This window comes from Podarcis muralis, chromosome 8 (assembly GCF_964188315.1).
Source record: "Podarcis muralis chromosome 8, rPodMur119.hap1.1, whole genome shotgun sequence".
Lineage (NCBI taxonomy): Eukaryota > Metazoa > Chordata > Lepidosauria > Squamata > Lacertidae > Podarcis > Podarcis muralis.
Window position 1 is genome coordinate 87,821,216 of NC_135662.1, and position 23,102 is coordinate 87,844,317.

At 42.9% G+C, this 23,102-nt stretch overlaps 1 protein-coding gene across 4 annotated transcripts in view; it reads left to right on the top strand.

Moving 5' to 3' along the window:
- Positions 1-20,474, top strand: part of NRG2 (neuregulin 2) — a 133,383-nt gene extending 112,909 nt beyond the window's left edge. For all 4 annotated transcript variants that reach the window (XM_028738264.2, XM_028738263.2, XM_028738265.2 and 1 more), the window contains 5 exons: positions 11,436-11,538; positions 13,046-13,169; positions 14,731-14,858; positions 15,494-15,718; positions 18,120-20,474. In XM_028738264.2, coding sequence (XP_028594097.2) covers positions 11,436-11,538; positions 13,046-13,169; positions 14,731-14,858; positions 15,494-15,718; positions 18,120-18,771 — 1,232 coding nt within the window. In that variant the 3' untranslated portion in view covers positions 18,772-20,474. The remainder of the gene's footprint in view (positions 1-11,435; positions 11,539-13,045; positions 13,170-14,730; positions 14,859-15,493; positions 15,719-18,119) is intronic.
- Positions 20,475-23,102: the final 2,628 nt, after the last annotated feature.

Consider the following 23,102-nt stretch of genomic DNA (forward strand, 5'->3'; position numbering starts at 1 on the left):
TTGATCGTGTCATTCTGGAAAACCATCAGCTTGTATAGTGGGAGCAGTGGACAAACATTCCAGTAAGGAAAAGGTTGGTGTGAAAGAAATTAGGAAGTTGCAGCAATTCTACAAAGCTACCCTGGCTCTGAAAAAATAAACATGGAAAAGTCTGCTTTTATTTTCCCCTCTGCCTCACCCCATTATATTTCCTTGTTCGTTTGGAAGGAATCAATTTAAAATGATAGAGCTAGGTAGGTCAGGAGGAATCTTTGACTTTCCCGATGTTGCTGAACTACAATTCCCACTGAAGATGGCCAGTGGCCAGGGATTATGGAAGTTGTAGTTCAACAACATCTGGAGGACCAAAGGATCCCCATCTCTGAGGGAGGCATATGTTGAAATGTAAGGCCCATAGCAGCTCGGTCCTATTTCACCAACACTAGCGCTAGGTTTAGATGAGTTCCCCAACAGCTGTTCTGAACATGACACAAAATAAAGTAAAACCCTGAGGTGGTAGGTTTCTGGGCTGTACCACTTCCAATTTCAAGTAGAGGGTATATTTAGCCTTAAAAAAATACACAATTCACTGCATATACTGGATTTAAGGCCAAACTACATGTTTAAGAAGGGACACGGGTGGCGCTGTGGGTTAAACCACAGAGCCTAGGACTTGCCGATCAGAAGGTCGGCATTTCGAATCCCCGCAACGGGGTGAGCTCCCGTTGCTCAGTCCCTGCTCCTGCCAACCTAGCAGTTCGAAAGCACGTCAAAGTGCAAGTAGATAAATAGGTACCGCTCTGGCGGGAAGGTAAACGGCGTTTCCATGCGCTGCTCTGGTTCGCCAGAAGCAGCTTAGTCATGACCCGGAAGCTGTACGTCGCAACCACAGAGTCGGTCACAACTGGACCTAATGGCCAGGGGTCCCTTTACCTTTACCTTACATGTTTAAGAGAGATTTATGAAGGGCTCTTCTAACATACATTTTCTGCTGGTTGTGTGTAGTAGCAGGCCAAGGAGGATTGGGTCCAAACAGTGGCACTGGGGAAGAGAATAGCCAACCTTTTTTCCCTCTGAACAGTTTTTGTCATCTAAATTGCTCCCAGGTCCTCTTTGCTGAGTGGAAAAATACAGATAGAATACACTTTGGGTCTTAACACCTTAGACAGAAAGTGATGCTGAACCTTTCTCTCCAGTATGCTAGTTTCCTATGTGGAAGGAGAATTTTGTATGGGGAAATGTCCAAAATCTCCCTCATCTCCAAGTGGTACAGGCCAGAATTCTACCACCCCTGCCCACCATAGGAGTGGCCTTCACAGAGCGCATGGTGGAATAGTGTGAAAGCATTTACTGGACATGCCCTTTAAAGATTGAGTGTTCCATGTTAATGAGAACTGCACATTCAACTGGAAAATCAGGATTCCCAGCTGTACATGCATAGAGACCCTTTCTCACTAATGCTTGATGCTGGGTTGTCACTGCTGGGTGTGTTTTGCCTATGTGTGGTGGCATTCATTGAATGCAAGAGGGGTTAGTTTGAAACCCACCCACCCTTCCCCTCCGCTTATTCTGCATCATGTGTAGAATGACTCTTGGGAAGAAGTACATGATCCCATTGCCAGAGGGACTGCGCTGGGGTCTGAATGTATAAAAAGCTAAACTTGGAGCATTATCAGCAGTTTCTGTAGGAGGCTATAAAGCCATCCCTGATTATTATCAGCCCTGTAGTCTAACCAATGATCTGCTTCCTGCTTCTTTCCCCATTCACACAATATAATAGCAAAACAGCTTGTTGTGTTGCCACACTGCTGTAGTAATTTCCAAGAAGAAACAATTTCCCACGCTTAAACTTAACAAACAGAAAAATGTGCTCACACGTATTCATCCCAAACATCTCCCTCTGAGTATCCTCCTTGTTTTCTATGTTCTACTAGCTTCAAGTGAGGTTTATGAGGCTGGTTTAAAAACAAACAAACAAATCCTTCCACATATGTCAGGGCAGGGAACCTCCCAGTTTGGCGCATGAGGCTGTTTCCCCCCAAATGATACCCTCTGGCCTCATATCTGATGTCTTTTCCCATGGGGAACTCAGTTGCACAGATGGCATCCCTGGCTCGGTTGGCCTTGGGAAGAGGTGAGGACAAGGCAGGGCGAAGCAGCGATACCCAAACACCCAGCAAACCACCTGGCTATCAGGTGCTTGGGTGGTGTTGGCCAAGGGACCTTGATAGGCAGCTGAGTCATACCTGTGCTTAATGGACATGGCGGTTATAGGACGCACCCTCAAGTCCCCTTCCTTCTGCCTTGCAGCTGTTCTAAATCCCTGCTCCACAGGTTTTCACATATTTCCTCCTCCTCTTGGCTATGTACGAATGAAGCCAGTGAAAAATTATAAAAGCAGAAGAATATAGAAAGGGACTTACTATAACATCAGGTGTCTTAGGAAAAGCACATGTCTTTCAAGCCTCAATGACAGTGAAAACCAGATGCTTGTGTTCAGAGAAAGCTTATAATAATACTTTCACTTGTATGAAGCATGGAACTTCGTCCACAGTGCTTGGTTATCATTTACCCACACAATCAGTTTGCAGGACAGCCTATCTAGGAAAGAGAGGCAAGTGCTTTCCAGAAGGAGGGTATTTATAGCACTAGAGAGCCTTGGAACCCCCCCCCCCCAGCCTATTCCTGTGTGGAGTGTTTGTCCATGTTTCCAAATTACTACTGAATCTTGCAAAATTTCATACTGATAGCACCAAATGGACCTGTGTGAATTCATTAACCACAGTACATTCTCATCAGGTTCTTCTTTGTGGTGGGAATAGTAATAATAATAGTTCACAGGGAACAGCTACCTCCCACCCCATACCATCTGCTGACAAGAATGCTGTAATTGAAGGGGAAATGTGCCTACTTATGTATCAGAACATAATTGTCAATTATCAGGAGATCCACTTCTGTGAAGAAACAAACTTTATGTAGAAAGTGGCCTTGAATTGACAGTGCTCCTGAATCAAAAACACTTTGAAATGACATTTGGAATTGAGGATTTTTGACATCCCTACTTAGCTAAAACTTGTGTTGCTTTTTAAAAAATGTATTTCTTTCTAGGCTCACTGTTATGCAAGAAATATATTTTGCCATCCTGCCTCTTCTTTTCAGCCTCCCCCCCCCGCCAAGCCATGTGTGTACCTGTAATGCTCCGTGGGTGACATTTCTTCACATGCACGTGATTTCCTCTTAACAAATTATCGCACAAGATAATTTGTTATTTTTAAAAAATCACATTCTAGCACATGCATGTAAGAGTTACTGGACCCTGGCTCAAATTTCTTACAATTTAAGTGGAATTTCGAGTTGCTGTTTACATTGCCTCATATTCTCACTGTACAAACCTGTATAAGTTTACATGTTATAAATTGTTCATTAGCTAATTATTTTTGCTGAACATTAAGGTCTCTAATTTCAAATGAAACTTTGTGATTCCAAAGTATTGTCACTACACAGTAATAGATATAACAACAAATGAGATTTGCAGCACAGGCCTAGACATGTCTACTCAGAAGTAAGCTCCACTGAGTTGAAGGAGACTTACTCCTCCGTGATTTGTATAGGATTGCGGGTGCTGCCATCAAATGTTTGATGTTGCAAATGGATGAAGACAGAATTTTTATGCAGGTCTCAAATGGTGGATTGATCAGCTCATACTTGCAGCCACATTTCATGTCAGAGATTAGGATTTCATGTGAGAGAAATAAGATTATGGAGAAAATTATTACCTTGATAGTTTTGCTCCTCCAGATAGTTAACAATTCAATGTTGAATTCAAGAAAATTCCTAATAAATCTTGGTGAGGACTTAATTCTATCACTAGGAAGAATTATATTCACCAATCTCAGAATCAACATTTGAGGTTTCCTCTTTCTTTCTTTCTTTCTTTCTTTCTTTCTTTCTTTCTTTCACATCCTGCCTTATAGGAAACAGATCCTCCCACGGCAGTTCACAATAAACATCAACTTATGTTGTTGTTGCTGCTGCTGTTTTTTAAAAACCTCACAACCAAGAAACAATATAAAACTATTAAAAGCTATCAGGATCCTTCCCAACCAGGCAGCTGGTGGTAGAAAAGCCTTGTGGTGGTGAGATCAGAGGGGGGTAATCCCAGTTGGAGCAGATCTGAGGTTGTGGTCATGGAATTTATTTTATTTTGAAGCAAAGTTAAAAGAACAAGATCACTAAAGAAATAAACTCACAGATAAATTATTGTATTAAATCTGGCTACTTTTGCAGAGTACCAAGATTCATGGGTACAGCACTCAATAGCAACACTCTATCATAGTAAGACTTGTTAGCTATTTGTTGTAGCTGTGAAGAACAAATTTTCAAACTTTTAGAAATTACGCTAAATACAGTGAACCGTGTACCAATATAAAAGTCTTCAGTGTGCGCTTTCTCTCTCTCTCTATATATATATGTGAAACTTCTTCCATCTAGGCAGTCTCAGCAGAGGGTTGTTCAGGGAAGGGGTGTTTAAATGTGCAGCATGAGTAACAGACTGAAAAATTTCCTGATGGGCAGCCTTTCTGTTTCTTGCAGCAAAACATGTTCAAGGCTGGTTCAAATCCTCTAGTTTCTGGTGAAAGCAATGTGAATCTTAGGTCTTCTTTAAATTGGTAGATGCCAAGGTTGGGGCAGCCTGATACCAGTTCAGATTTCTGGTGTCTATGATATAAAGTCAAAGGAGATGCTCTGCATTCTAAAACCATCGTCTGCAGTACGTTCATATGCCTGTCTAATATTGGAAAGTGCTGAAAATTTAGGTGCGGCTCAGCAGCCCGGGCTCTTGCTGAGATTTCAAATTAAAATGTGGGAGTGGCCTGTATACTCTTCAAGAGAATTGGATCCCCCCCCCAATATATTTAGTTCGCTAGTTAATTCACAGACCACTTCATATTTCAGCAGAAATCTCTAAGCAGTTCACGTATCACAAAAAAGGGGTACAGTGGTACCTTGATTTATGAACTTAATCCGTTCCGGAAGTCCGTTCTTAAACCAAAGCATTCTTAAACCAAGGCATGTTTTCCCATAGCAGCGGGGGACTCAATTTACAAATGGAACACACTCAACAGGAAGTGGAACATGTTCTGCTTCCAAGGCAAAATTCACAAACCAAAACACCTACTTCCAGGTTTGCAGCGTTCTTAATCCAAGTTGTTCATAAACTAAGCTGTTCTTAAACCAAGGTGCCACTGTATTGGTATAAGAAATCAGTAGCTGAAGGTGGCACTACTCACCTGACCTCTCTCTGGCTGAGTCGCTGCTGTATTCAGGGATGGCAAGCAGGCAGGGTGAGGCCAACGTGGTACAAACACCATGGCAGGAGCAATGGGTTGGCTCCAGCAGCGCATTTGCACTGCACCAACCTCTCTGCCACCTCTCTGCCCCTCCCCACCCTGGTTCTCAGCAGGAACTCAGCTGGAGAGAGGACAGTTGCGGTGACACAGCCCCTCCCCCAACATTCAAAAGGAAACTCTGATGAAACTCTGATGATACTACCGTATTTTTCGTCCTATAGGGCGCACCGGCCCATAGGACGCACCTCGGGTTTTTTTTGGGGGGGGGGAATGAATAAAAAAAAATATTCCCCCCCCAGCCGCGGCTGCCCCCCCAAGCCTTGCGGACACTCGCCCGAAGCAGGCTGCCGCCCCAAGCCTTGCACGCCCGGCGGGACCTCCGCAAGGCTTGCGGACACTCGCCCGAAGCACGGGGAGCCCTCCGGAGGGCGCCCTGTGCTTCGGGCTGCAGGCTACTGCCCGCAAGCCTTGTGAGCCCGCGGGAACTCCCCCGGGCTCGCAAGGCTTACGGATAGCTTCCTGAAGCCTGGAGAGCGAGAGGGGTCCGTGCGCACTGATGCCTCTCGCTCTCCAGGCTTCAGCGAAAGCCTGCATTCGCCCCATAGGACGCACACACATTTCCCCTTCATTTTTGGAGGGGAAAAAGTGCGTCCTATGGGGCGAAAAATACGGTATATGCCTCATAATTATTCCACCTACAGCTCATCTTTGTAGCATAGATCTTTTCCGATCACAAACCAGGCAGAGAGGAAGGGTTTGGGGACTGGCATGTACAAACTGGTGAAAAGGCACTTGCTTTCCCTGTTTCCAGCTTTGCATGTCCTGAGTATAGAGAGATACTCTAACATCTCAAGTGAGAAAAAGGCTTCTCATCTTACTGATAGTCAGTGGGATTTGCCCATTTAAGCCGCTTTGAGCTAGAGTTATAATAGCACATTCCCATTTTGAAAAGCAAGGTGTGGGTTTGAGGGCCTAATGTGTGCCTGCAAATCCTGACAGCCAAAGTATAAACCTCCTGAGTGCTTATATACTGGAAAGGTAACACAGTAGTCAAGCCATAGAATCCGCAGGTATATTCACACCTGAGGCTGAAAGTGAAGTGCCCTTCAGTTCTCTGGCATCAACATGAATAGCAGGAGAGAGGCTAAAAGGCGCTTTAAGCCTGATATTTGAAAACACTCTTTTTAAGGCTAGGTTTGATACCCACTTTTTGGAGTGGAATTTAAGCTGTAAATTGCTTAGGACGTCTTATGTGATCATCACATAGGTCATTACTGAAATTTCCTTCCTGGTCCTAAAGTGGGAATGATTTTTTCTTTCACCATTTGTCAGGCAGTAGATGCCAGCAGTGACAGATGATAAGAATCTCTGGTTTTGGTGCCTTCCTTTCTGAGTAAAGGCCAGATCCTGATCCATCCAGCACCTCTACTTGGTTGGATGACACAGAGGACTCTGGGAACTAAGAGAGGGAACTGTTGTTTTTTTGTTTTTGTTTTTTTTTTTGCTAAAGGGAGGAGTTATGTAGAACACCCGGTCAGTTTTCAGATTCCAGCAAGCCCAAAAGTAAAATGAAACCACCACTTCACAGAGAACAATCTCTTCTACACAAGATGCCTGCATTGGTGATAATGCTTCATTTTAAGCTTCTTAATCCCTCGCAGGATTACTGACAGCCCCTTCTTAAGACATGTGTTGGCTTGCAAAATACGTTGGATGGCAAACATCAACAGAACAACACAGAGCACAGCAGGGATTTGCCAGTGCAGCCATGGTACATCAGCTGCACCAGCAAATTCATATTGCATCACAAATGTTAAAAGTAGGACAAAATGAAAAATGAAAAGAAGGAATGCATCTGAGCATTTGCTATATGCACCGCCACAGAAGGCACAGAACTCATAATACATTTGATTGCTATTCTTAAATGAACGGTGAAAGAAGTGAACATGAGTAAGTAAAAGGTGAGAATAGGTATAAATGCTCCATTCTTGCTGCCTGCAACATTTAGACTGCAATCCTATGCATGCCTACTCCAAAGTAAACCTACCGAGGTAAACAGGGTGTGTTTGGATTGCTGCCTGATTGCACTGTAGCACACCTTTTAGGCATAGCTGTCAACCTTCCCTTTTTTTTGCGGGAAATTCCCTTATTCCAGTTTCCCGCTGCTTCCCGCTGCTATCCCGGATTGTTAGTATCTTGTAGACTGTCCCCAGGACAGGTGAGGTTGCTGATCCCTTGTTTTCGAGGCTGCTGATCCCTTATTTTCAAATCTGAAAGTTGACAGCTATGCTTTTAGGGCAGGTTATTTCATTTATTGGTTCAAATTTGACAGCATTGCAAAAGCTTACCTTTCATACTTTAAAGTGCATTGCTCCTTTATTCCTATAGCTGTGTTCAAATAGAGGAGCTTAGACTCTTATTGTGGAATAAATCAGAAGTTCATGGGCAGTGACCCCTCCACACATTAGCCTCCTTGTTAGTTCATACCACTTTTTTGTGAAGTAGCTGTAAAAGTGAAGTAGAATTCATATGGGCTGAAAAGTTACTCTAAGGATGTGAAAGAATTGAATTGATTTGTAAGACTCTAAAATAAGGGCCTGATAAAAATTTATGCACAGGTATGTGCAACAAACTTCAGCTGCTGGTTTGGTTGCAACCCCCCCAAACAAACAAACAAACAAACCCCCCAAAGGGATCATTTTCAGTGGGTGATGAAAGGGTTAAGCAGTCCTCCCTCCTCCTGCTTCTGTGCTCTAAGTTGTCACTTCCTAAAGCAGCTTTTCTGCAACAAAAGCAGCCATGAGAGTTTTGTGACACTTGTTTGCCCATAACATTTGATTAGGCCTTCAGACAGAGCTTTTCATGCCAGACAAGATAACTGCCTTAAATTAGAAAGTATGTATGCATATACAAAAAGACAAAAGTGTGTGTGTGTGTGTGTGTGTGTGTGTGTGTGTGTGTGTATCTGTTTCTAACTCTATAAACCAAAATATTCCATATACCTAAAATATGTGATTACTGCTTATAGTGAATTATTTGGCGCAGACTATGAACCATGCCTTCATGGATTTTTATAATTTATATTGCCTTATCTGCAGTCATTCCTTACTCAGACCCTCCATTCCCAGGGAGACTATTCAGTCTCTCACCCCATCCAATTCAGGGCCTGATTTGGTGATCTGGATCCAGCCCTGATTAATTTTGGATCAATCTGAGCCCAGTGCAACCTGATCTGGGACTGGAAATCAAAACCTTGTGTTCATGTTCACTTAAACTCTGAAATCAAAATGGCCATTACTTTTTTTTTCTCTCCACGTAGGTGTATGACTTTGGGAGACATGGTAGCCTCCCAAGAGAGGATTAGCCTTGCCAAATTTCAGAAAAGTCATTTTCTGCTTGTGTTTAAGTTTGTATTCCCCCCCCCAAAAAAAAGAAACTAATTTTATTAAGACTGTACTGCACTGATATATGTAATATTACCCAGTATGTGTGCTGCTTGCTCACTGACTGTGTAGAATGAAGTCACAAGACTTAGACACAAACACAGAAGACTAAGTATTAATACAGAAAACAGAACACAGCTGTAAATAAAATGCAAACCTAACCTTAAAAACTAGGGCCAAAATTTGGGGTAGCGGGGAAAGCAATTGGTTATTTTGTGGAAGGCTGGGAAAGGATGGGAGACAAATAGGTATGAGAGATGCTAAGCCAACACTTCAGCTGGTGGAGGAGCTGCAACAAGCAAGCCGTTGGCACTCTACTCTCGTATAAAATGCCCCAATGAGAGAGACACAGTTGTTGAAGAACCTCATTTCAGACAACATGGAGGGAGATACGCCAAACAAACAAACAAACAAACAAACAAACAAACAAACAAACAAACAAGCATGACTGGCATTAGAGACCATATCTACCATTTCTAGGAAATTTGGTGACTGAGTGGATGTGAGACATTGTTAGACCTGGCCTCTAAGAAAATTATATTCCAGGTTTGCTTCTCTGTTGTTTCTCAGTGGGTGAACCTGCATCTAAACGCCACCTGTTCACTCAGTTGTAGTCCCCCATTCCTTCCCTGGTTTCCTTCCCTCTCCCAGCCTTTAACCAGGTGCACCTCTGCTCCAATTGACCTGACAGGCTCACAACACTGGGCTACACCTTCATGGTGGCCATATGCTACTCTAAGCCTGCCTCCGCCCAGCAAAATGTGTATACTAACAGGGTCGACATAACCCATGCTTTCTCAGTCCTACCCTCTGCAATATGAGCATAATAATGATGGCCTTTTTTGCATTGGCATTAGCCCAGTAATTTTTTTTAATGTTTACTAACTCAGAAAAATAATTTTTGTATGAAATAAGATATGAGTCAGAAAGATCTTTGCCGCTGCCTTTGTCTTTGAGCTACTACACCTCAACCACAGCAACACTACAATTCTGGATAGCAGAATTGCTTTCTGTGGGGCAGCAATTGCTTCCCCACCATTAAAGACTATCAGAAAAGTCTTAAGAGCAAATCAAGATGTTCCTGTTTTGAAGACTATATAATTCATGTTTTATTCAAACCTTTCCTTTGTCTTATCGGCTAGATCTTCTTTCCTAAAAGTCAGTTATTGCCGACACTTCATTCATTGACCAAAAGTACTGAAACGCGGGAGCAGGCTAGTCTGTCATAAAAACCAATGGGCGAGAATAGTGCCTGCAGATGGTGTCTCATATCTCGTGTCCCTCAAGTGCTAGAGACAAAATTTAAAAAAAGGAAAAGAAAGCTGAGAAACTGGAGATTGTGGCTTATTCAGGGGAGTGTGGGCAATTGCCCTCCCTGTCTTCCCTGCAGACACCCATGCAGGCAACCCATTTTCCCCCAGCAAGTAATCACTTCCAACCATTGGTTCATCTGCACAGCTTCTGATAGCAGAGAGGCTGGGTCTAGACACATCAAAGAAGCATTTCAGTTAAACGCGTTGTAAATTTAAACAGGGAAATCTGGTAGAGAAAAACGGGACTCCACAATGTTATATTGCATATACAACGCATATAAATTGCTTCTTCTTTACCAATCTAGCTGAGTCCTGGATGCTCTCATACTCCTCTGCTGTTCTTAGAGGCTCCAGTAGCCAAAAGATACACAGTGGTTCCGTTTCTCTTCCACTGTCTTCTGGTTAGTCGTGTGCGCTCTGTGACTTCTAAATGCTACCAGAGTTAAGAGATGTTGGACTATAATACGGGGCTCAGAGCGAAGTGTATGTAGATATATATTTCCTTTGGCCACTTTACCAACAAAAAATGAAACTCATCAAGTGTTTCCACTGTGGGTGTACATGAATTTTCCGCAGTATTGAAGGACATTTGTGAGTATGAAAAGACGCCACTGACATAGTGCCTAAAAAGAGAAAAGAAACAAAGTAGATCAATATATATACAATGTGCATATTGTTTTATGTGTTATATTTATTATTTTATGTAGACATAATTACATAATTTAAACAACTGCAATACATTTCATCATAGTGGGGAAGGATGACCATGTGACCTGAATGCCGGCTTACTCCGCTGTTCAGGTGCTAAGCGTTGATGGGCAACTTCAAGGCCCCTCCTTTCTCTTCTCAGGGTTGTTTATCTTTAAACCAGACTCGGACCAGATAGCCCTTCTAATAGAGAGGTTCTTCAAATGCAAGACCGCTCTCTCTAAAGTAGGACACATGACCACTCTATGAACATGAGACCTCTGTGAGACGGAAGAACTGCCAAGCTCTTGCTTCAATGCTGTCATGCATCGGGTATTCTACAAATAGTTGTTCAAAAAATAAGTAGGTTTGTGGGATTATTAGAAAACATGGGAGAGATGTCTTGGAAAGAAAAAGGAACCCAGTGTGAATTGTTTTTTATTGGATTTGATTCACATAGACAGGAAATAGTAAAAGCAAAGGTTTGGAGAGAAGTAGAATATCTACACCTAATGTTGGGTTAGGAGTACAGATTTTAGTGTATAAATCAGGAAAAGAGCCTATTGTGTTCCAATCTCCTAGTGAGAGGCTTGGTATATTCAGAATTCACATTTTTAAACTGATATGTTTTTAACCGCTCATTGTTTTTATGTCATTTGCAGAAGCTGAGGAGCTGTATCAGAAGAGAGTTCTAACCATAACTGGGATTTGTGTTGCATTGCTTGTTGTGGGAATAGTGTGTGTGGTAGCCTACTGTAAAACCAAGTGAGTGACCTTTATTAATAGTGAAGAGAGCTTTTATAATGCATGGACAGTTTATGCCGTTCTTAAAGTTCCAATTGTTACCAGCCCTAATTACTGTTGTGTGTAACCTGAGCTCTGAGTGGCGTCACCGCAGGGATTCCAGGACTTACCCAAGGATCAGTTTCACTGGACACATAGGGTTTTATTTACGCCTATATGCAACCTTACTAAGCTTTAGGGAGGAAAAGGAAGGGAGTGGGTCTACTGTTTTCAACAACTGTAACATGCAGTTCCAGAGTGCTTTCAGATAGTGCTTTCAGCATAGCTACATGGGAGGAGGCTAGAGCAGTGTCCACTCGCCAGGACAGGCATGGGGCCGAGTGAGGCGGAAGTGAGGTCATGGGAGCTCTGGGTTCTTGTTGTCGGTCCCACAAGTGGGTGGATGCTTCCACCCACTGGGAGCTCTCTCCACCTCATTGCCACCTTGCTCCACTTCCATTCCTCAGGGATCAGCACCAGTGCTGCTACTCTGATACCCTCAGGCGCCAGTGTTGCCACCCATGGTAAGTTACATTGTTAACAATTTTAGAAATATAGGCAAAAAACTGTTGAAGTGTGAATTAGAAGATCTTTAAAGAAAACAAAACAAAAAAAATGATAAAGTGGTGCAAACCAGAACAGTAATAGTGAAAGTTTACTGAAGTGTAGATATTATTATTATTATTATTATTATTATTATTATTATTATTATTAACTAATTATTACTATTTTTTCATCTGCTTTATCTTGCTCAAGGCAACCCAAAGTGATTTACAACCAAACAAAAAACCCCACATAGAGACATTGAAACCATATGTAAGCCAATAGGCTCCCTCTCTCAATACATCAATGCACACACTGAAAACCATGCCTTAGTCTAACGAGAACAACAAGGCAGGAGAGTAGTGCTAAGAACAATTCCCAGCTGAAGTAATTGTACTACTGTTCTCTTCATGCATCTCCAGTGTCTTACCTAATCTGATAAAGTTCCCATATGCAAACTGCAAAGATTGAGCGCAAGGAAAAATTCTCTAATTGCCAGCCGCTTGTCCAAAGGGGGACCCTGTCTTCCTTGGCACAAGAATGCAGTAACAAGAGCTGACCATTGTCAAGCTTTGTATTTCCCTTTTTTAAAAAATGTTGATTTCATTTTCAAAGGTTTACATACTTTGCCATCAACAATACGTTTAATTTTTCCATTGACTTCCCATCCCTCCCACCATGATGTTCTATGTTTATCTTTTAATGCTGTATATTTTAACTCATGACACTCCATATATACATCCTAAGTTAATGTCTTTCTACTGTTGCTCATATTTCAAATCCTACTAGCATTTTCATTCAATTACAATAGTCCTTTAGATATTCTACAAAAGGTTTCCAATCCTCAAAGAACATTTCGTCATTTTATTCCCCTATTCGGATATGAATATCTTTTCAGGATGAAGGCAAGCGTCAGTAAAATGTATTAATCTGTTTAACTCTTTAGAAAACAGAGAAATCAAATGCATAACCATTTGCGGCAAAATATGTGTCCAGCCCATCAGAACAGAAACCTTGCAAATGGCCCTAGTCACCCCCGGCTGGACCCTGAGGAAATTCAGATGGCTGATGTAAGTAGAGTTTTTTTAAAAAAAATTCAGGGTGTGGGAACCTCTGAAATGTCAATGGGGGAGGGGATAGATCAAGGACAGAGAAGGAAATGGTCATTTCCTCCTCCTCCTGCTCTCCCCCCCCCTTCTATTTCTATTTCCCTTCTTCACTTTCTCCCTCTTTTCCCTCCCTTGGCTTTTCCAGAGGCAGTTCATGTAGTAGTTTATTTTTATTGGTGGGGCTCCCAGCTGCTGCACTGAGAGCTGCTGTATGTCAGGAAGGGGGAAAAGGACACTGAGAGACAAAGGCACAGAGGCTGCTACTTCAAGTCCCTGCAGGTGCATAGCAGCCGAGTGGGCAAGCAGCAGCCCAGATGGTCTACAAACACACCTGGTGTGTTGCCCAGGGATGGGGGAGAACTTTCATTGCATTTAGAGGCGGATCCATCGAATTCACACTTTCTAGAACAACCTGAGAACCAAAACACAGAACCTTCCTTCAAAATTGGCAATTAACTGAATGTTGTGATGTATTTCTCCAATCAAACAGTGTTTACAAATACGCATATATTCACAGTAAGGTTTGCATTAAGAAAGGAGCCTGTTAGTGGAAATAACATAAAAATGCATCGTATTAGGGCAAAGCGCTTGCAAAAGTGTGCACATTATGTAAAACCGCATTTTTAAAAGTCGGTTTGGGGAAACTCACACAAAAATGCCAAATAATTTTCATTGCTGTGGAAATGTGGAGAACTGAATTTAAGATTGGGAAAAAATGAGATACGGAGATCACTGAAATTTGCAGATCCTTCCATCCTTTGTGCTGCCCACTTTGACAGCCACAGTGTGTCTCCAGGCTGCCCCCCCCCCCACTGCCTTGCAATGCCTTCCAGTAAGGATTACGGGGGGGGGGGGGGGGGGCTTCGTCATGCAGCAGCCCCCACCCTTTGGCTCAATTAATTGGAGGATTCCGGTTTGCTATTATAGTTGTTTCTTTTAAAGATTGCAAGTTCATCTTACTGCTTTTTCTCATATGCAGCCCTGTCCTGGGCTTAAAGGCTGGGTAGGAATTAAACAGGATAATAAGTGTTATCTTCATTTGGGGAGATGAGCATCTGTGCATTTCAGCTGGTGCTATTTGGTGTGTGGAAAGGGGTTTCATTCCTCACTGGCTTAGTATTTTGGCAAGACTTAAACGTCTCTAAAGAGATTGGTTTTCTGCTCGGGTGATGCAACTTTTGCTCTTATATGCAGGTTGTCTCCTCCGGTGATATGTGTTGCTCTGCATCTTTCGTGTTCTGTGCTTTGCTGCTGGGGAGATGCCAGCCCAGAGATTAGCATCACAAGGTCATAAGCTTTTAAAAGCAATCATAAGCAGCACTTCCAGGCAGGCTAATTGTTTTGGAGGTTCTGAAATTGAAGAACAAAAGTCAAGCATATTTAGGGCGATCTGAATTGGCTGGCCTAATTCTTATCCTCTGTAAATGGAAGCATAATGTAGTATGGTTTATAACAAGCCTATAAATAAAACAATGTTTTCAGCTTAAAATTGATGACAGATAATTTGTGACTTTCCGCCCAGTATATGTCGAAAAACGTTCCTGCTACTGAGCATGTCATACGAAGGGAAACGGAGACCACTTTTTCAGGGAGCCATTCCTGCTCACCATCCCACCCGTGCTCCACAGGGACTCCGAATTCAAGGCAAAGGTACTTCACACCCCAGCTTCAAAACTCAGTTTGGTCTCAACTTACCTGTATAGTGATCTGTGCATATGCAGACATCTGGGAGTGCAGAAAAGCCCTTCAGTTAATGGCATGATGGAAATGTTCCTTGCGGGCCTGTGGCCTCATTTGCAACAGTTTAGTTTCAGTAATTGACTTTTGCTTGTGCCTGTGACATTTTGCACCTCCCTCATGCTAGCAGGGTCCTCTTATCTTTCTAGAGACAGGCAGTCAGGAAGGAAGGGGTGAGCAGCCTCTGTCTCTCTCTCAAAATCAGTTTTGCCCCTTTGAGTGTTTCTGTCCAGCTCTGAGCGGGTTTGAGCAGTCAGAAGGAGTGGTGAAAGGGGTGAGGTGGGTCCCCCAACAAAATGCTCCACATGGAACTTTGTGCTCTTAACCCCTGCATGCCCATGTATAAGTAGAAACACAGGGCACAGCTGCATTCATTACCAGCCTCTTTCTAGCCCATCCTCTTTCTCCAAGAAGCTTAGAGCTGCATACCTGGGGTTAGCCCATTTTATTCTCTCACAAGTCAAGCCTGCTAAGTAATTTGTGTGGATCCATGCAGTATGAGGCTTCTGGGAGGGATCCAAAGTCACTTGCTCTGGTTTGATCCGTAGACATGGAAGCCACACTTGGAGCTTGGAGCAGACGGAAAGCCTGACTTCGGACTGTCAGTCTGGGATTATGCTGTCTTCAGTGGGGACCAGCAATTGCAACAGCCCTGCCTGTGTGGAGGCTCGCGCTCGGAGGGAGGCTGCCTATGCCAGTGAGGAGCAGAGGAGGCCCATGATGCAATACAGAGACTCCGTGGATTCCCTTCGAGACTCGCCCCATAGTGAGAGGTCTCGTTTTCTGCTGTTATTCTCGCTTGCTGTTCCCACTTGCTTGTCAGTATGGATGGAGTTTCACAGACCTGAAATGCAGAGAAAAGTCTCCCCTCACACAATGTCCAGTCTCCCTCATGAAACAGTGAGAGAGAAGGAGGGGGATGGTGAGAGCTTTGAGCATCAATTCCAGAGTCAAGATGAATAAGCTGAGTTAAAAGGTTTTTTTGTTTTTGTTTTGCAACACACACACACACACACACACACACACACACACACTAAAAGGCCATGTGGCATAATGGCTAAGGGCTCGTCCACACTTACTTTTGCTCTGCATTTCTAGGTCTGGGCTTTCCAGGTCTGTGTCCGACAGTTTTGTTTGTTTGCCCCACTGCTTTCCCTGCAAAAACCTTGCTGCTTAATGCTGAATTGGAGTAAATGGCATTCTGCGGAAAACTTGAATTGCCATTTGCTCTGATTCAGCAATAAAGAGCAGGTTTTCCTAGGGAAAGCAGTGGGATGACAAGGACAACAACACTTGGACATAGACCGGGAAAGTGAAGACCTGTGCCTAGAAAGTGTGGCGCAAAAGGTAAATGTGAATGAGCCCCAAGAGTCTGGATTAGGAGGCCCAGGGTTAAAATTTGTCATAAATCCACTAGATAGCTGTAATCTGTTCCAGCCTCACCATATGCAACCTGGGGGAAACAGCACTGACTTGCTCTGCAGGTCTGCTGCTGTTGCAGAATCACAACAATATAATCTAGGTGAAGTGGTTTGCATGCTGTAAAGCACCACTGTGATCAAAGCTTGCCCCAAACCAGGAGCTTGCCATGTGCTTAGTTCTTTGACTCTTAACACATCTTCCTCACTGATCTCTTTCCCATTTCCTCCAATGATGCCACGTGACTTCCATCTTAGGCTCACACAGAACTGGAAACTGAACAGTGTGAGCCAGTGTGGTGTAGTGGTTAAGAGCGGTAGTCTTGCAATCTGGGGAACCGGGTTCGCGTCTCCACTCCTCCACATGCAGCTGCTGGGTGACCTTGGGCCAGTCACACTTCTTTGAAGTCTCTTAGCCCCACTCACCTCACAGAGTGTTTGTTGTGGGGGAGGAAGGGAAAGGAGAATGTTAGCTGCTTTGAGACTCCTTCGGGTAGTGATAAAGCGGGATATCAAATCCAAACTCTTCTTCTTCTTCTTCAAATGACAGCAACAGCCAGGCACCATTACTTTCTTCAGCTGTGTCCTCAAAAATGCTAGAGAACATACTGCTGTAATGAACTACATTGTGGTTAATCCACATCCGACAGAAACAATGTTGGGGATTAAACTGCAGTGATGTGCACACTTGAGTAAAACCTAGAGAACCTACTGTACTTTCAATAAACACACATAGCAACCCACCCCATGGGATAAAGAGGCTACGATAATAGGAAGGACATTTAAGTAGAGGAGAGAGGCAGGTTTGGGTTTTAAATGCACCAGATAGTGGTCAGCAAAATAACACAATTCACAATGAGAAAGTAGAAATGGTTGATTTTCTTGGTCTGAGCATAAGTACAAGTTGCTTGGGAAAAGTGATTGCAAGGGTCTGATCTCCGACAATAGGCGGCAGCAGATGCTTCGAGGAAATAAATAACATAATTTTACTATCATTTCCCCCAGAGCTTGTTATGTAGTGTTTTGTCCTCATGATTTTGAAATGTTCCTTGTTAGGAAGATCATCTTGCATTGTTTCAGATACAGTACATGTTTAGGAGTACTCTCATTTTAACTCAAGAAAACCACCATTTTATAGTTCGAATTGGGGGAAAGAAATACAATAAATGGACAAAAGTACAAAGATTCACAAAATGTTTAGGGGTATGCATACCCCTGCGTCCCCTCAGGAAAAAAAGCACTGAATTATACGATTGTTACTTGTTGCTTGTTCACCTTGACTTTGGGGTTTTACCTTGCATACACAAGTGGGGTTAGGTTTTCAGCCTTAATCTGCCTCCCACTGTAAAATTTAAAAATCACTGAACTGTTTCGCTCGTAATTGTTCTTTTCACATGTAAAGAAGTGATCCCATTTGTTTCCTGTGGGTGTTATCTGTGCTCCTAAGTTAAGGTCTGAGCCTCTAACTGAAAAAATGCACCCCTTATTGTTCTGAACCCCATGACCATTCCCACCTTGCTCCTGTGGGTGTGGTAATTCTTCCCAGTCCCCGGGACGTTGACTGCCTCCTTGCCACCTCTTTCTATCTCATTGTAAACAAAACACACAAACAGGAAAAAATATTTCTGTGCAAGTTGGGCTATTAGAAAGCATTAACTCAGCCTGGATTTAAAGTTGTGTGCTAAAGGGGGGGGGGGGGAGAGCTCTTCATTGTGACCCTTCGGCTTGATCCCAATGCCGTTGTTTCTTCTTCCAGGTACGTATCTGCCTTGACCACCCCAGCACGCCTGTCGCCGGTTGACTTCCATTGCTCCGTATCAGCCCACATGCCCACCTTTGAGATCACTTCTCCTAATTCAGCTCATGCAGTCTCTCTGCCTCCTGCAGCATCCATTAGCTTCCAGGTGGAGGAACAGCAGCCATTGCTCCGAAGGTACCAGATCCCTTCCCAAGATATGCAAAGGTATGAGAGTTACTACCAAAGAAGGAGCTACCTGAACGAGAGCACGGGGAGCTTGCCCTCCAGTCCCTTCCGCATCACGGAGGACGACGAATATGAGACGACACACGAGTACATCTCTGTGCTAGATCAGCCAAAGAGAGCGGGCAGCAACAACAGGCGGTGGAGAAAATCGAAACTGAATGGGCACCTGTCACACAGGGGCAAAATGCTGAGAGACTCCTTTTCCGTGAGCAGCGCCTCGTACAGTGAATCTGATGAGGAGCTGGTGGCCGAGAGCACGCCTTTCCTAAGTATGAGAAACATGGAGGCAATGGACCCCGATTCACCCCCTCTCTATCGCCTGGCCGATAGCAGGACTTACTATTCCTTCGACAGATGCAACACACAGGGAGGGAACCAAGTGACACATAACAGCAGATCCCGCCAAGATTCAGCACCACCTTAGAGGCCACTCCGACTCTCCCTCATGCCCACTCCCATGAACACACCAGGACTGAGGAAGCGGGGAGGAATAACAGAAAAGACAAATTTTTATTTTATATATAAAAAAGAAAAAAATATGAAATGTTTTATTTTCATTTTAGCAATGATGTCTTATAATAGCTAATGGCAAAGACCTTTTTATAAGGAATCTCTATTTATACGTAACATCTTGATTTACAGCTTCTGAGAAAAGAAGAAATCAACAAAAAAAAATTAAAGAGATGGGCCAATTTTTGACTACTTACAAATCATTAAAAAACAAAATTCGTGGTGCCTTTTGCTGTACGCTAATGCCAGAGTCCACAGTGAAAATTACGTTTAAGCATTCTTGAGATCATAAGCTTTATGTTTAGGACAACTTGTTATGGAATATTTTAATAAGCACTTTTCCATTTGAACACAAACACCCTTTTAAATTGCTTGATATCTGGATGTTGGTAATCTAGTGCTTTTAAAGTGTTGCGCACACATACACTTTCTCTTTTGTGCTCTCTCTCTCTCTCTCTCTCACTCACACTCACACACACACACACACACACACACACACACCATATGTGTCAATGTTTCCATAAGTCCCTTTCCCTTTCAGGGAAAATAATATGTACTGGTAATTACGTTTTTAAATACAAGATAAGTAGGAAGTGAATAAAGCACACAGTAGCAACAGCCCTTACAATATATCACTTAGTCTAAACAGATCCATGAGCAAGGGGAAACCAGATAATCAAACAAATTAAATACTTCAAAGCAGTGTGGTTAAATAGGACTACTGCAAGAAATGCTGATTCTGAGATCTGCTTCAGCCCTGCTACTGAGCACAAGCGCTAGCTCTTCATCGGTGACTCTGAGCATCTGCTGTCTGTTCTTCAGAGCCAAAAAGGTGCAGCCCAGATTCTGATGCTAGCTTGGTCATAAAACAAACGAGGAAGGTTCAGGGGCTGTTGATGACGTGTGCACACCTATTTTAAAAGCCCAAAGTGAGCTAAGAATCTCCTGAAGTACATCACCCGAGCACTAGCTGTCTCCTCCTCCTCCTTGTCCCAAGTAGCGTCACCAGCATGCTGGCTCTTGCCGCTACCTCTCCCCCCAGAAAGAAACATAATAAATGCCACTATCAGTGTGCCCTGTTTTGTAAAGACGGTTGTTATTGTAACGTTCTAGCGTTTCATAATGACTTTCTTAAAAATAGCTATCTACATATTTTAGCAAGCCGCACGGCATCCCATCGTGTCACTAGCAGCTCTGAGACAACTTCTTTGTACAGCTGGCAAGAAAACTCCCATGACAGAGAGAGATCCCTTCTTTCCTTTCCGTTCCTCGTGGGGCCCTCCAGTTTACATCCTAGCCTGCCTCTTTTCTTTTTCTCTTTTGACTTCTGCATGTCCTTTGCATTTCAGATACTGTAGATTGGATGCATGGAGAAGCTGTGACTGAGAAGATTAAAATACAATTGCCAGTGTATTTCTTTTAACTTTTAGCAATAAAGTACTTTAAACCCTTTGTTCCTCATCCACAACAGGGTCCAATAGAAACGCTGCTAATTTGTCATAAAGATGATTGTAAAAAACAAAACAAAAAAATTGCTCTGGATTGTCTGAATGTCAGAACTCTTGACTGTTTAACACTTGAACTTTTTTAATATTATAAATAAAAGTAAGAAATGACTACCAAGATTCTAAAATCAATTTCACAGTCAGCGGTGAGAGAGAAAATGAAAGACTGGGAGCCATTATAGGAGGTCTCAATTGGATCTAGACTAAAGTTCTCTGATTTGCAATAGCAGACCTGGCCTAATCACCATCCCGTTCCTTCAGTGAAATTGCTCTGACCTGGGCTGTCAAAGCCAATTCTGACTAGGGATGGAAGGATCTATCAATTTCAGATCTCTCAGTTTTTCATGTTTCCAATCCTGAATTCAGTTCTCCACAATTTGCAGGAATGTGTGATTTATTTTTTTTAAAGCACATTTTCATTTTAGTGTGAATTTCTCCTAATAAACACATTTTATACACAATTTTGACTGTTGTACACATTTTTGCAAGCAATTCCCCTTAATAAAATGCATTTTGTTAGTGAAAATATTAATTTTAACAACAACAATAGTAATTCTGTGTACACTTTCTTGTAATATATCATAAAAAAAATATTAGTTGGTTGGAGAATTGCATTGCAAAATTCAGATAAGTGCAAATTTCAAAGGATTTCAGTTCACATATTGTTCCAGAAAGTGTGAATTTGAAGGTTTAGGCTTCCGACATGTACCAAATTGAATCTCCCCTCCATCCCTGGTTCTGACACACCAATAATTTGTCCCAAATTGGCATAAAGTTGCAATTGCATTAATGCTGCAATCCTGTGCAAATTTCCTCTGAAAAAAATAGCATAGGATTTGAATGCACCTGCCATTTTATTGTTTGTTCAGCCAGTTCTTTTTTTAAAAAATTGGGTTTTGCAAAATGAATAGCCTCACTTTTTATATTTTACAAATACTAAGCTTAAACTACAAAAGAAAATAAATACCCCTACTCCCTCCAACCATCAAACATGGAAAGTCATTGTTCAAATGCCCATGTCATACAGGTAAGTATATTGATGTCTGGATAGCTGAGATGTCATGAGCCTCAGGAAGTCCATATTTCCTTTTCTGGTGTAGGTTCAGCCTTTGAACAGGAGAAAACTTACAAAAATCTATTCTCAAATCACACTCTGAATCATGATTTTGCAATAAAATGCAGTTCTGTCTAGACTCCAATAAGGTACTGAAGCTCCATTGAGTTTCATCAACAGGGAGCCTTGTTGCTCACACTGGGTAAAAGACACAGGAGCCGGCACTGACCTCAGATGATGCTGTGCTGAAAATAATGCGTTTTGCAGGTTGGAGTACAAGGCTCGGGACCTAGTGGGTAGAAGTGGGTGATACCTATCCAGACAGTAAACTGCTGAGTGTGTTGAAATGGCAGCTATTTTGTCATAACTACAACCAGATCCATCATGAAATTAAACGTTTGAAAGATGAGTTTTGTTTTGAGTAGTTTACTAGTGCTGCATACGCCAGCAGCAAAATGTCTGTTTGTGTCTGCTCTTCCTTGCTCTGAGCACAGAGTGCCTTTTCTTAAATCTGCGAAATGTTGGACAGCATGGAAGTGGTGCAGCAGCAGGCGCAGCCCTAATAGCCATTTTTGGTATCCCATTCCCCTTTTGGCATTTTGTAAAAAGATGGACAGGTACATTGGGGTTTATTCTAGATTTATTGAGATTTTATGTAACTTCTGCTTTCCTTTGCGTGAAACATCATACGCAGATTCATTCACCAAAGAGCCCATAAAGTTATTTTAATGTTTTCATGCATTTCTACATAGGTTTTATTACACCTACCTAATAAAACAGATTTCTTATCTGCATCTGCCTGATTTCTTTAACATATTGCCTTATTTTTTTATATAACTGCCAAGAGTCTAGTTTTCACAAAAGCTTTGTAAGCGTTTTTCTTTGCTGTGATACAACAAGCATTTGCAGATTGCTTGGGCAATTAAACCAAATAAACACTTAGGAATGCCCACAACAATAAGAAGCCAGCAATTATTACATACAGAAATAAAAATGATTGCGTACAGAGTCTAGCCAGGCTCCAGTAATCTCTCTCACACTCCTGAGGGGAAATGGCGCAGGTGAGCATGGCTCCTAAAACAGCCTTAGAAGACGGCTACATTGGGGCACAGGGCGAAGGGAAGCCTGGAAGGAAAGGAGGCTGCTCCAAAAACCTGCTTGGATTTCATGGAGTCAGAGAATTGCAGAGTTGGACAGAGAGTTGGACCAGGGTCACCTGGTCCAACTCTCTGCAATGCAGGACTCTCTTGGCCAACACAGAGCTTGAAGTCATGGCTCTGAGATTATGTGTCTACCAAGAGCTGCACAACGACACCATCTCACTCCATGGGCTTTCGCAGGGTGTGTGTGAGAGAGGCAGAGGGCAGTTGCCAATAGGCAGTGCAACCTTTGCTGATGTCACATGACCCCCATGTGACTCCTTGCGCCTGGGGTTGGGACATATTCTATTACTTCAGTGGCTAGCGGGGGATGAAGTTGAGTATTTGCAGGCTGCAGAGGAGACTCTCAGTCTCCAGTATGAACATGGAACGCAATGGAGTCTGAATTTGGGACACGGATGGCGCTGTGGTCTAAACCACAGAGCCTAGGGCTTGCCGATCAGAAGGTCGGTGGTTCGAATCCCCGCGACGGGGTGAGCTCCTGTTGCTCAGTCCTTGCTCCTTCCAACCTAGCAGTTTGAAAGCA